Below are 13,452 nucleotides of genomic sequence, written 5' to 3' on the forward strand. Positions count from 1 at the left end.
CTCCTGGTTGATTATACCTCACTGCCTGGCTCCTCATATTGATGTTTCTTGTATCTGTTGATGGAAAAAGTGTAATCTGACATGCCATGATTGTTTTTCTTATGGGGTACTGGACAGTTTTTATTTGGCTCCACGTACCCCAGATATATGTATATGTTTTGTATATGTTAATGCTCATTGGTTTTGTCTCTTACGTGTTTAGCCTAAGTTTACGTGTATAGTATTAAGGTTATATTTGCAGTTATTTTGTGCGCTTTCATGTTTCACCTTGCTTTAAGTAATTTTAAGGTTTTGGGGCTTCTTCTCCGTCGTGCAGGGGACCTCCCCACGTTTCATAGTATTAAGTTTTTGATGTGACTTAGATTTAGTATGCCTTAGTCTTAGTATTCTTGCTACATGGAAGAGATTGCTTGATTAAAATTATTTTGGTAAAACTTTTGCCTTTTTCTTCAGATTACCCCCCATTTCTTTTTCCTGGTAGTTGCAGCCTTGGCATGATTCTCTATCACTATTTCACCGGCTGACACGGGACTGAACTCAGAAAAGGGATTTTGACAAGGGAAAAATCTATTTCTGAGGAAGGTCCCGTGTCACCCAGTGACCCTCCCTGGATCACCTAGTACTCTCCCCCCCCACTTGCACATGCCAAGTCTGGGGTTAGTGCTAGCATGGAATGAGGTAGGTGGCGCTGGTGTCGCCGTCCTGGCGGGTGTTGGGTGTGGGGCTGTAACGGCTCACCGCTCTGTTCGGGGATTTTGATAGGGAGAGATCTTTCGAGTAGGTTTCCGTGGTAGTGGTATTTCACTCACCCCTCCTTATACCGACGTCTTCCTAGAAGATTTTCGACTGGGGTAGTAACCCCAGCTTTCCTGAAAGCTCTTTTTCTCTGGTATATCTAGCAATGTTATACCTAGAAATTCGTGCTGTAATGGAATTTCACCGGGTGACACGGGACCTTCCTCAGAAATAGATTTTTCCCTTGTCAAAATCCCTTTATTATCATATAGCTCAGTCATACCAATGAATTCACAAAAAGACCAACAGAGTTGGCCCAAGGGGTCTGTTCTTAATAAATAATTAGATCTGGTTTATTATTTTGCAGCTCCTTACAAACTTAATATCTGTATATGGATAACTTGAAATGCTGTGGATTCTGACAAAGTTTTTTGTAAGGAATTTCTTTCTGATTAATACCTGCTGTTGACTGAAAATTCAACAATCATATAAAACATGTTTAACTGTAAATATTATTCTTCCTTCTCTGTATTCTAAGACCTGTCATGTGTGTTTCTAATCAAATATCCATGGGTCAAACTAGAATGACCAGCTCAAATAAGGGATGAAATTACTTCAATGTGGCAATCTTTATGCAGTGAACTTACAGTGTAACAGTGAGTTTGTTTTATCATTAACAGATGCATTGTGCTACAAAGCTTGCCAATGAATAGAGATGGTAGGTTTTAGATATAGTAAAACATCACTCACCGGAATAGCTGTATTTGATATGGTCATAGCAGGTGTATCTTTGGCTGCTTTGCCAGCATCTTCATCTCCCTTATTGCCTATGTGGGCAGGGATCTAAAAGACTCCAATATTTCTGTTGTCTCCGCATAATTTGTGGAATGAAAACTTATGATGCTGGACAAAATAATTTTCAAGACAATAATTTGAAAGACTTCTAAAGCATATTTAGATTAAGAAAAGAACAAATTTTGATAGTGGCATGATTTTAATGATTTTAACTGTGACTGCATTTACAGATAGATCTGCTGTGAAAACATAGGCATTATTAGGTAGCAAGAATTGACTTTTTTCATTAGATGAAACTGCAACAAGTCCTACACCAGATGGCAATTTGAAGCCATCACCACATACTGAGCAGAGTGAACCTTTATACGTTTCTGTTGTAAGAAACCACTAATCAAGATTTGCATTTACACAATGTGAAATTAACCAAATCACACTAATTTAAAGATGAAAGAAGAAGTCTTCCTGTGCTCGCTCAGCAAACACCCAATTGTGCGTCAACATTTCTCATTCTTCTGTGACTCCTATGGAGCTGGAGGTATGCTATACTTCCCAGGATTCACAAAAATTTTTCTCAGTTACCCTGATGTATCTTTGTTTAATCCTGATAAGTCTTACACTTTTAACAATTTTCTGGAATGGTTTATTCATGAATATTTTTCCACTCTTGGATGTGTTATGAGTGTTCACTGAGTTATGTCTCTTGTACCCCTTTTTGCACTCTATTGGCAACTTCTCACTGCTGACATGTTATTGCAAGTGTACTTGCTATATCCTTTTTAGTATTCACGAAGTCTTTCACTTTTAATTTAGTATAGCCTGAACCTGCTCCTATCAATGATCTAGCCTAAGGCTTCATGAGGCCATCAAGGAGAGAGAGAGAGAGAGAGAGAGAGAGAGAGAGAGAGAGAGAGAGAGAGAGAGAGAGAGAGAGAAGGGCTACCTAAGGTGAAACACGGGAAAGCTTTGAATAAAATGAAGATCAGCCTAGACAAAACAAAATAAGAAAACAACAAAAGTGAAATACCTAGACAAGATGGACATTAAATCATCCTGAATGAAACATTTAAAATATGCATAGCAGTAAAGACAGTATCAAAATTAAGATTATAGCAGGAAATGAGGTTCTCGCATTTCTTGAGTGATCCATTTCCTCAAAAATGGCATCACCTGAATGCTCTATCATTTTTTATTACTGATTTTGAGGTGTGCTCACCAAGTCTTCAAGGCATTTAGCTGGAAATAAAGGTAATGGTTTGGACTGTATGAACAAAGATCACTGAAATTATATTAAACAGGATTTATAACATATAGTCACATGCTCATTGTGATGGTTTAAATGTGTGGTTTAGCATGTAACAATGATAAAAGCATCAATTTCAAACTTCTCTACCTATAGCATCTGCTGTAAGCCCATGCGAAGACAATGGCCTGGATGGTTTACGTTCTTCAGTGCTTGTCATATAAAAGGATGAATTTCCAACCACAGTTGAACCAGTAGATCCTGAAAACTTTTTCCCACGTACTGCCCATCCTCTTGATCTTACTGGGATCTGCAAGAGATGAACATACATAAACACATGCCATATACAGTAGTAGTGTACTGTACATGGAAAAAACATGAAAGAAGGTATAGATCTGCACTTTGTTCAGTACAATACTCTTATTGGTTTTCATTGAAACTGTTAATTATGAATTAAAAAACTATCAAAAATACATTAAAACTCAACTTCACTTGTAATTTATTACAAAAGGAACAGGACTTTAACAGTTGCCACAGCTTCTGTTGCTGTTTTGTTTAATGTACTGAAGTTTTGGGAGTTGCCATTTTTTCACCCTCAAGGGATACCTTCAATGTTGCCTTGACAGGACTGACTGTTAACTACATATGGAAAAACAGGACTCGCAGTTTAATCAAACAAGTTTCTCTGATAAGAAACTTAAGTGGAGACCATTTTGGAAGAATAGAGTAAGGGAATTTTTTTTACTTTGATTCCATGGCAGAAAGAGGTTGTGAGTGGAAAGAAGTGACAATCTTTACCTCTTTAACAAAAATGGATGCTGAAGTAATTGAACTGGTCCAGAGCATATCCCAATACAGCTAACCTAACAATTAACACTAATTCAAATTATGTAGTGACCAGCATAAGAATCACTACTGTGAGGCCTGCAATAATAACTTTGTCTAGGTTCCTAAAGATTAGACCTAACAACTAACAAGTGAGACAGGCAGTTAACCCCATCCTTGCTCCTAAGTTCTCTGGTGGAAGTTGACAAGGTTTCTGAATAGGAGATCCTGAGTCAGACTGTCTCGCACACACACACACGCACACACGCACACACGCACACACACACACACACTTCACTGGATGTGTCGGATTCAAAATTAAAGCCCACACATCCATGGTATACTTGGAGGGCATATCCCTTAGACACATCCAGAGGGACTGCTGTATGTGCCAAGAGAGGGAAAGAGAGAGTCAAGTTCCACAACATCATTATAATTTGAGATGGGATATCATCCAAGTGCAGTACTTTGTCATCTGGGTGCGAATGTGAGGGAGAGGGATTGGCTTCATTACCTGTCTTTGGAAATCTGCTTGAACCACAAAAGAAAAATAGCTCAAGTAGCAAGAGGTTTAAATCTATCATCTTAAGCAGAAAAAAAAGCAGTGTCTACTGCATAGGGGTGTAGGAGACACATTTTTACATTTTTTCAGAGAACTTATCAAGGACCGTTCTACTCAGGGTATAGCAGTTCCTGTGTGAGCAGCATTAGCACCACTTTTTCTTCTTAAACAGTACACAGAACCTTGTAGCAATAAATTCATTTCCCATAATGTAAGATAACTGCTAAAGCAGCTCTGAAATTATCAAAATAATGTTCGTGGATCATTGCAAGGTGCTAGCAATTAACTAAGAAAGTTGTGACCACAATAAAAATTACAGAAGTCTTAGAAAAACCAGATTCTAACAATAACAGTAACTAAGTTCAGACCAACGAAACTAAAGGAATATTATGGGGAAGGGGATTGTTTTTTAATCCATGGATACTGCATGGAGCTACACAAAAAACTGAAACTGAATGGCCTGGGTAACAATGGCATCATTGTTAAGGAGTAAAAAATTATTTTCAGATACTTTAGCAAAACTAATGAGAATCTTCATGAAAAACCCCACCTAGCATAACAGCACTTAAGAACCAATCTTCACCAAAAAAAGTACGTACATGTGAGAAAAACTTGACTACTAGCACCTATGAAATTTACAAAATAGCTAATATCATCAAAGGAAAACTATGTGGAAAAGAATAAATATCACTCATACTTCTACTTTACTATAGGACAAAACATTAAAAATACATGATCATCAACATAGTGCAATGCATGAGGGGCAGACTATTATTCCAGATGATAAATTATGAGGATGAAAATGAAGCTTCCATGCACACTCTACCCTTTGAGAACTCATAAAACTTGTCCTGGTCATACTATAAGACCAATGGAGAAAAAATTAAATGATGTGAGGAAAATTAACATAAATAAATTTTGAAAAAGTACACAGACATTTACAAGCAGCAGCATGTAAAAGAGAGTTAATTTCAAAGTTTTTCTTGAAAAATACAGTTGAAAATGCCTTGACTTCAAAAAATTATTTTCATATTGCAAGATTACCTATCTTTACAAATACAAAATGGAATTTTTAGTTTCTCCTTTCTTTACTGAGTCAGTTATCCAAAAGAAAGGAGATTACCATTCCTAAAAGCCCCATCTACCAAAGGTAACCCCCACAGCTCTAACTGGACAAAGGGTAAGGTCTTCTTTGTTCCTTGCTTGAAAAGTAAAAAAAGGTATGAAAAAAGAAGAAACATGAAACTAAGAATGTTTGTGTCTTGGCTACAAAACCTTGAACATAAAAAAAAACTCTCCAATACTCTGCAAGTGACACAACTAGGGAGTGCATGGATCTCCCTCATTTAATGAGCAAGAGCACATGCTAATACAATTAGTCTTCAGAGTGAGATCCTTCGACAAAGCTTGACTTTCAAGGCTTATACGACACTCATCAGGTATTTCTTAAGTAAGTAGACATCCCAAGATGGTCCAATGACTAATTCTCTCAAATAATTGGGCTACAGCAGACCTCTTGTCTTCAATGGCAGGACACAGACAACTTCCTAGACCAGTGTAAAAACAAAAAAAAGTCTGTTTCTGCAGTACATTGGCTCTGAACAGATCAATGTTCATTCCATTTCAACAATAGCACTTTGAAGCTCTTCCAAAGGTCTGTGATGACCTTAGCCACCTTTGTCAAAAAATGCCACACTACTGAGGCCTCATGATAGCTTCCAAGAATAGAAGTTGAGGAGGTATAAATTTTATGGAATGCATCTGAAATGAGGCAACTGCAATAACTGACTGAATTCTGGAAGGGGCCCCAAGAACTTCTAATCAATATGGCTAGATGGTCTGAAAAGCACTTTTGCTGAAGCCACAGCGGAGCTACTAGCATTATCATGATGCTGGAGGAGTCTGAAGAAGCTTATCAATGACCATACAGATAGGGCCAAAATGAGAAAAGGTATATACCTCCAAGCTGTCCCACTTGTATGAAGACACTGAGCCTAATGCTGCTAGACCTAGTAAAGTGTAACAAGAGTAAGGCACTTTATTGTTCATGTGAGTCACCAGATATTCTCCAAAGCAGTTTACATCATTTAACAAACCTCTGGATGGATGAAGTGAACACTTGGCAGAAAAATTCTGATTGTGCCTGAAGAGGGAATTCATCATAACAATGGAATTAGCCACATGTTCTCCTCTGCCCACAAGATTATCTGCAATGCTAGGTGGCATAACTTCCCAGTTCTGTTCCTGCATTCTTTGGGTATGCAGTAACTGTTGAGTTGTCTACCATGACTCCTACCACTCTGTTCTCCACATCGTCTCCATATGTGGGGTGATGGATTGCTGGGTCTAAAATTTTACATATTTAAGTGTTCTCTCTTCTATGGACCATTTTCCTAATGTTTGTAGGCTCCATGGAAGGGTGCCTTACTTCTTCAAGTATCTGTAAACAACAACGCTTCTGGCAACAGAGAAACAAGAACAACTTTAGAGGTCTTGACACGAGCAGTTAAGCCAAGGTTCTGAAATGCCAATAGCAATTTTAAGAAAAAATGTTTGGAGGGCATACAGGCCATCCCTAAATGAGGCTGCTGGATCACCTCAGCAGGACCAAATAGTTGTTGCTGTTCATTTTCTAAGCTAACAACCATCACACTAAGGCTTTTAGTGCTCAAGCCCGGGTAAGATCTAAAGAGACCAGTAGCTGCCATGAGCTATCCAATCAGGGAAGCTAAGGGGTGGAACCACTATAGTTCCTGCTGTAATTAATTTAGGGTCTTCGACCCAACAACACATCCACAAAGTGCCATTTATTTTTGTTAGAGGTTTGCAGAAGTCCCTAAGCCTTTGACTGTATAGTCTGCCACACTGCAAATAAAAATGTATATATGCCTTTATTTCAATCATCAATGTGAGGCTTCTCTGGCCATAAGTCAAGGAAAATGTAATGTACCAATTTGGTACATCATGTAAAAATATTATTACAGTACCACAGCACTGGATAATCATTAAAATAAACATGACCAGGGGAAATAAAGAGGTCTACAGTGAGTATAAAAGATAGACCTTACAGTGAGAACATCAAAAAGCTACAGTACATAAAAGCCACAGCAAGCATAATGTACAGGGTCAAACATGTCAGTATACATTATCACCTCACCCTATGGAATATGAAAATATTACAATAGATAAACTTCTCTGACTGCTAGGTAAACTGTGTACTGAATCCCCAAGAAGAAAACTCTTTGGCTTCTAATTCCAATAAAGAGATTATACATAACAAAGAAAAGAGTGAGAAGAAAAAGAACTACATGCCCTACATATCATCTTCTATTAAAACTAAACATGCACATATGAACAGGAACAGATCTGATGTAACATCTCTAGTTAACTGACATTTCACAGTATACTAAGTAAAGTGCAAAAAAGAATGATATACAGCAGTTCTTAACAGTCACTGAGATGTTCATACTGCATGGCTGACAGAAAAAAACCAGTGATGGAAATAAACTAACATAATAAAAGAGTGCTCTTACCATGTAATAGTTTTTCATTCCTATGCAACATATCTGACTTATCGCAAAAGTTCAAATTTCTAGGGCATGCTGGATTAGGAGTACACAAAACTATTAAGATCACATTTTCTGAAATCTATCAGATCAGCTAATTCAGCTTAAGCATCAATTCTTAATTTTAGACAAAATCAAGATGACAAAGGTGAAGTTCTCTCACTTTCAGAGATAATTATCTACATAAAATGCACAAATCATGATTAACCATAGTACTGTAGTCTTAAACTATGAGTATACTGTATATCAGTTTTATTTCCAGGGTAATTGGGGGAACATATCATCCCCTGCCTTCAACTGTTTTGTGTAATTTGCAGAAAGTGAGTAATTTCAGTCCCAATTTAGTTTCTGAGTGTGTGGTGACCATATTACACAGTTCTCAAACCTGAGGGTGTGCCACAGCCTATCTGCCAAGACCTTCCAGTCTTCAGTTTGAGTTCCCTTGCTCAACAGTAAACTCATGTTCACTTTCTTCTGCTTATTTTCTTTAGCTTCTATCTAATCATACCTGGCTTATTCTATTATATATTAACCACTATTTTACCTGTGTTAATGGGTCCAAGTGGGGTGCAGTTACATTCAAAACTGTTATTGGAACAGTTAAAACCTTGACTAGGCATGCTACTTTCAGAATCTTAGCCTAACCCTGGCCAGCCTGTACAGATATAAGTAAATTTTAAAAACAGTATTTGAAATCCAAGGGAATAAGAAGTATACATTACTGCTTCAAAAAAAAAGTGCATATTAAACAAAAAACACCCCAAAAATATAGCAATTTATCATGCAAATAATCTTACACAAGACCACCGCAATAGACTAGCCTACTCAAACTACAAATAACTTTAAGATAAAACACAAGCAATCCACTAGTGGTTTATAATATTATTACTGTTCCTTGGTACTGTGGTCCTACATGCACAGAAAAAACTGCAGATTTGTATTTCATGGGTGCCAATAAATTTCATCTAAGGCTCTAATAAAATTCTTACTAGGGACACATTCACACAGGTATAACAGATTTAACTGAGTATTGGAAATTTGAACAATTAAGAATTAAGAATTGTTTTGGCTATAAGGACTCAAATAACTTCTAATTTCTGGGGTTAACAATTCACTACTAAGCTTAAATCTTGATAAGCATAAACTAGAATCATTCTTTTATTTTTAAGGACATACAATGCCACTTGATGATACAATTTAAGAGATAATCATGAAAGAACTTCCTATTCTGGCCACCATGCAAACATAAAATAAAATAAAAAAAAATTAAGGAAATGTTCTACTGTAATAATTATTACATCAAAACAGAATACAGTAGTGGCTTAAGCATGCTCATGCAACAGATGCACTGTTCTAGTGTTAAAGCTATAACAATTTGCAGAGTATGGAGGGTGGAGAATGCAAGCTTCAGAAAAAATAAGAAAGAGAGTTTTCCCCTGGCTGAATGAGCACCTTTACCCTGACATCCATGCCCGGCAGACCACTTCTAAGTTGCTCTTCTGATGGAAGTAATGACGGAATCAGTAGTGTTCTGTTGTCCCATGTCAAAGCCACTTCAAACTTGTTCAAAAGATTCACAATATAGGATTTGGCATCCACTGGAGCACATGTAGAAGATTTAAATACATGTTTGAGGTCATCTAACTTCATTATCCCTGTAAATAAGATAAGAGGTTTGCAAATTAGAGGTAAAATCATTCATGTAAAACTGATAAGAATGCGTGTAAATATCATAAAGCATCTATAAAAAATTTCAAAGCTCTTTCAAACAATTAATTATGGAGTTGAATGTTCTGTTTTTGTTTTAACTCTAATTGTCAGATATCCCTCCCCATTTTATTTAAGAACCTCTTGACTTTCAAGTACTGTACATTCTTTGTAACTGGCCTCAGATGTCATACTGCACTTCAGTATGATGGTACCAGTGAAATGACTTAAGAACCATTGGGTGTTGATTGAGACAGTGACTAAAACTGTAAAACTGTATAAAATTTATCCTATGGCAAGTGGATTTGAATCAAAATACTGTATATAGAATACTTATTGAATAAATGTTGATGCTAATGAAGCTTAAATAATTCTAAACTTTCACATGAATGAGAAAATGGCAAATTATTTTTCATGATGTCCTGCCCCTCAAGAAATTGAGACATTTTCACGACCAACATTCTTACATTGTAACTTTAAGAGCATTTCTGCTGATAGCCACAATGTCTCAATTTCTTAGGGGCCAGGACATTATGAAAATTAATTTGGCATTTTGCCATTCATGTGAAAGTACTAGAATTATAAACATCTTCGCAATATACAAGTGCTTCCTATTAAACACCTGACTTGCAATGTTTATCTAAGCTTTATTATCATCATCATTTATTCAATGGGTATTTTATATATTTCTATTCAAATTCACTTTCCTTAGGATAAATTTTACAGATTTTTAGTTTTAGCCATGGTCTCAATCAACACCCAATGGTTCTCAAGTCCTTTTACTAAAACCATCATACTAAAGTGTAGTATGAAATCCGAGTCCAGTTACAAAAGAATATACAATACTTGAAAGTTTCATGTTTTGTGTTCCAGACATTCATTGCAAGACATTAGCATGTCATCCACGACTACACTTTCAAGAAAGGAAATCTCTTATGTCAAAAGTTTTTACCTATCAACTGGTTAATAAAAGCATGAGGAATTACTGCATACTTGTAAACACGCTGCAAATACTGTATTTATTAAATTGCTCTTGCAAATATAATTTTACTGATATATTCGACATTGTTTGTCAGATGACAGAGAAATCAAGATTGTAAGATAATCACTTCTTAGATACATGCAAATACATTCATGCCTACTTGCATTATTAAAAGTAACATACAATACTACTTGGATTCTTTTACACAACAGAATGGGAAACGATAACTGTCAATCCTGACTATACAAGAATAATATCAAATCTGAGAAATTTACAGATAGGTAACAATATTTTAAATATTAATTTTGTGAAATTGCTAGTTTCTACACTAATTATACATTCAGTAAACCATACTACACAGTGAATACAAAAATAAATATTCATATAAAGAATAAGGCTTACAAAGAAATTATACAAAATTAGTCTGGTTATAAAACCTACCATTTCGTGCAAAAGGATTTATTTCCCTTATTGTAACAACATGAGCCAACATATCACAAAGCCACTGAGGATCAAGGAAGTACAGATCTTTCAATGTTGCATCTTCATAGTGAAGCATCACACCTGTTAAAATCAAAAGATATCATTTAATGCCTGAAAATAAAAAGTAATTTGATATTATTACCTACAATATGAAAATTCACTACGAAAAACTTTCAGTATACAGTACATACCACTTAATGAAGTACAGTATTTTGGTTCCAGAATGGTATGTAATAATGTCCACTTCTGTTACAAACCAAATAATTTTCCGTGATAATGCATTTGAAATAAAAAATTTTTCCTGTACCTTACACTTCTTTAATGTACAGTATATGGCATAATCTTAACTTACCATTCTCATGAAGAAATGTGGTGCCTTGATTAAGTTCTGCTAAATCTCTGAATGGTCGGTAACCTCTGCTAGCCATTTCCTGGGTCACTAGGGTTTGATATTTGTCTGCTGGTAACACAGGATCCCGACCCTGAACCCTCCGCTCAAGTGCCAAAACTCCTACTACATCCTCCAAAGCTAAATATGAGGCTGGTATTCGTTGTTCTAGCAGTCGTTCTTTGCTTCCTAAAAATTAAAAACATCAAGTCAGCATCACATGCTTAAAAAATTAATTTACAAGTTTTACAAAATAACTAAACCAATTTTTTACAAGTACTTTTTAAAATCTGGAAAACTCACCTGGTGTTTTCAGAGAGAAAACTGTATCATATACCAAGTTACACAGGAGCTTGATGTTATGTCTGCTCTTACAGCTAACCTGTTGAAGAAAGTTACAATATCATTTTAAGGCTCCTCTTAGATAGTGATTGTACAGAACATATATCTAAATGGAAAGAAATATTAAATGAAAATAAAATACTGAATACAAAAAGTTATAGCATAAACATTCAATAAATTCTTACTTGGTCACTTACTTCAATTGTATCCAAAACCCGAGGTAAACCCAGCTTATCTGCATCAATGACATTAATGAATCTATCACGAATCATTTGCTGCAAGTCTTCACTCCAGGATGGTGGAAATTTTTCCTTCACAAGGTCATAGTGTGTACCAACAATTAACACGGGGGAATTAGGAGCACGAGCCTGTAATGGGGAAAACGAAAGAACAATGAAATAAACCACAGTGTCAAATATACCTAAAAAATAACCAGGATATGAAACAAATTTAATGAAAAGACAAATATATTCAGATCTTACTTTTAAACAAATTCTCTTTCAACAGCATCAATAACAAGTGATAATCGAACACTCCAGGCACTACATGTGAGTGGGTGTGCTTATTTTTACTTAAAGCATCACTACCATTGGTCTCAGTATCTCCAATTCATAACAGGCTGTTAAGAAACAACTAAACTTAACTACTGATGGCTGTTGCTTATTATGCAGGAAATGCATAAAATAATCCCTTACGCTTAAGACGTTTTTCTGGAGGAAAGGCAACAAGTATGTGCTGTTACTTTAGATAATTCTGTAAAGTATGGTAGTTACTAACAGCAAAATTCTCTCTTCCATTTGACTGTATACAATGTATTTTGTTGCATAACTCTTAAATCTGTCAGGTCTTTGTTGTAAAAGAGTCCACAGTAACCTGTGTTTGTCTGTGGGTTGGATTTATTAATCATCTTGGAAACCAGTTGTTCATAGCCCACAGGTTAATCTTGTACACTTGACCTTCATTCTATAAGAGTACCATGAATTTCCTTGACTTTATTTTACGGAAAAGTGCATGTTATATATCGTTAAGTCTTTTAATGAGACGCCAAAGACAAAAATAATCTAAGGGCAAAAGTAATTTTAAATATTCTTCCAAGTAAACTTTAGTAATACTTAGTAAAATAGAAATACTACAAGCGGACACATAATGCAACATTACTTCTAATAATTACGAAAAAACACTTTGCAAGTAAATTCATTTGGCAACTCAAAAACTTATTCTAAAAGATTCATCACAGTAAAATTCAACATACCTGGATGTTGACTAGCCACTGAAGGATCTCATTAACTCCTCTTTCTCCATCACTGATCTTCCAGACAACAAGGTACAATGATCGTTTTGATAAAAAGTACTGATGGGTAGCATAGTACTCCTTCTGACCCCCAAAATCCCAAGTCCTGAAAAGAAAGGAAAATAACACACTGTAAAATACAAATCAATGAACTCATAACTAAAAGATAAACTAAGAGTTGATTCCTAATTTAGGCTGAAAAGGTAAAAATGCATAGGCAATATAAAATTTTCATGATTTCTCACCAACACAATTTCTGTAATTTGTTAACCATTATACTTGGGCTGTTTTAAGTACACTATACATCTTATGAACTCATTATGCACATATTTTCCTAGATTTCATGAAGACACCAACAGTTTTAGATTTCCTTCATGTTTAGGATTTAATTCTATAAGGTCTTGGATAATAATATATAAATATAGACAACTACCACACTATCAATTATTCTAATAAATACTAAACAATTATCTTATTAATTATGAAACCAGCAAATGTAACTCTATTGTTCTTATTTTTGAGACCAAAGGTGTACT

The 13,452-nt window shown here is 35.6% G+C and overlaps 1 protein-coding gene across 17 annotated transcripts in view; it reads right to left on the reverse strand.

Moving 5' to 3' along the window:
• Lrrk (Leucine-rich repeat kinase) overlaps nt 1–13,452 on the reverse strand; it is a 660,345-nt gene that overhangs the window by 80,549 nt on the left and 566,344 nt on the right. For 12 of the 17 annotated variants that reach the window (XM_067121010.1, XM_067121009.1, XM_067121014.1 and 9 more), the window contains 7 exons: nt 12,878–13,022; nt 11,823–11,993; nt 11,587–11,665; nt 11,248–11,472; nt 10,854–10,976; nt 9,176–9,378; nt 2,921–3,080 (listed from right to left, as the gene is read on the reverse strand). In XM_067121010.1, coding sequence (XP_066977111.1) covers nt 2,921–3,080; nt 9,176–9,378; nt 10,854–10,976; nt 11,248–11,472; nt 11,587–11,665; nt 11,823–11,993; nt 12,878–13,022 — 1,106 coding nt within the window. The remainder of the gene's footprint in view (nt 1–2,920; nt 3,081–9,175; nt 9,379–10,853; nt 10,977–11,247; nt 11,473–11,586; nt 11,666–11,822; nt 11,994–12,877; nt 13,023–13,452) is intronic. The other 5 variants (XM_067121011.1, XM_067121012.1, XM_067121007.1 and 2 more) reach the window with 1 other exon arrangement.

This window comes from Macrobrachium rosenbergii, chromosome 19, assembly GCF_040412425.1.
Source record: "Macrobrachium rosenbergii isolate ZJJX-2024 chromosome 19, ASM4041242v1, whole genome shotgun sequence".
Lineage (NCBI taxonomy): Eukaryota > Metazoa > Arthropoda > Malacostraca > Decapoda > Palaemonidae > Macrobrachium > Macrobrachium rosenbergii.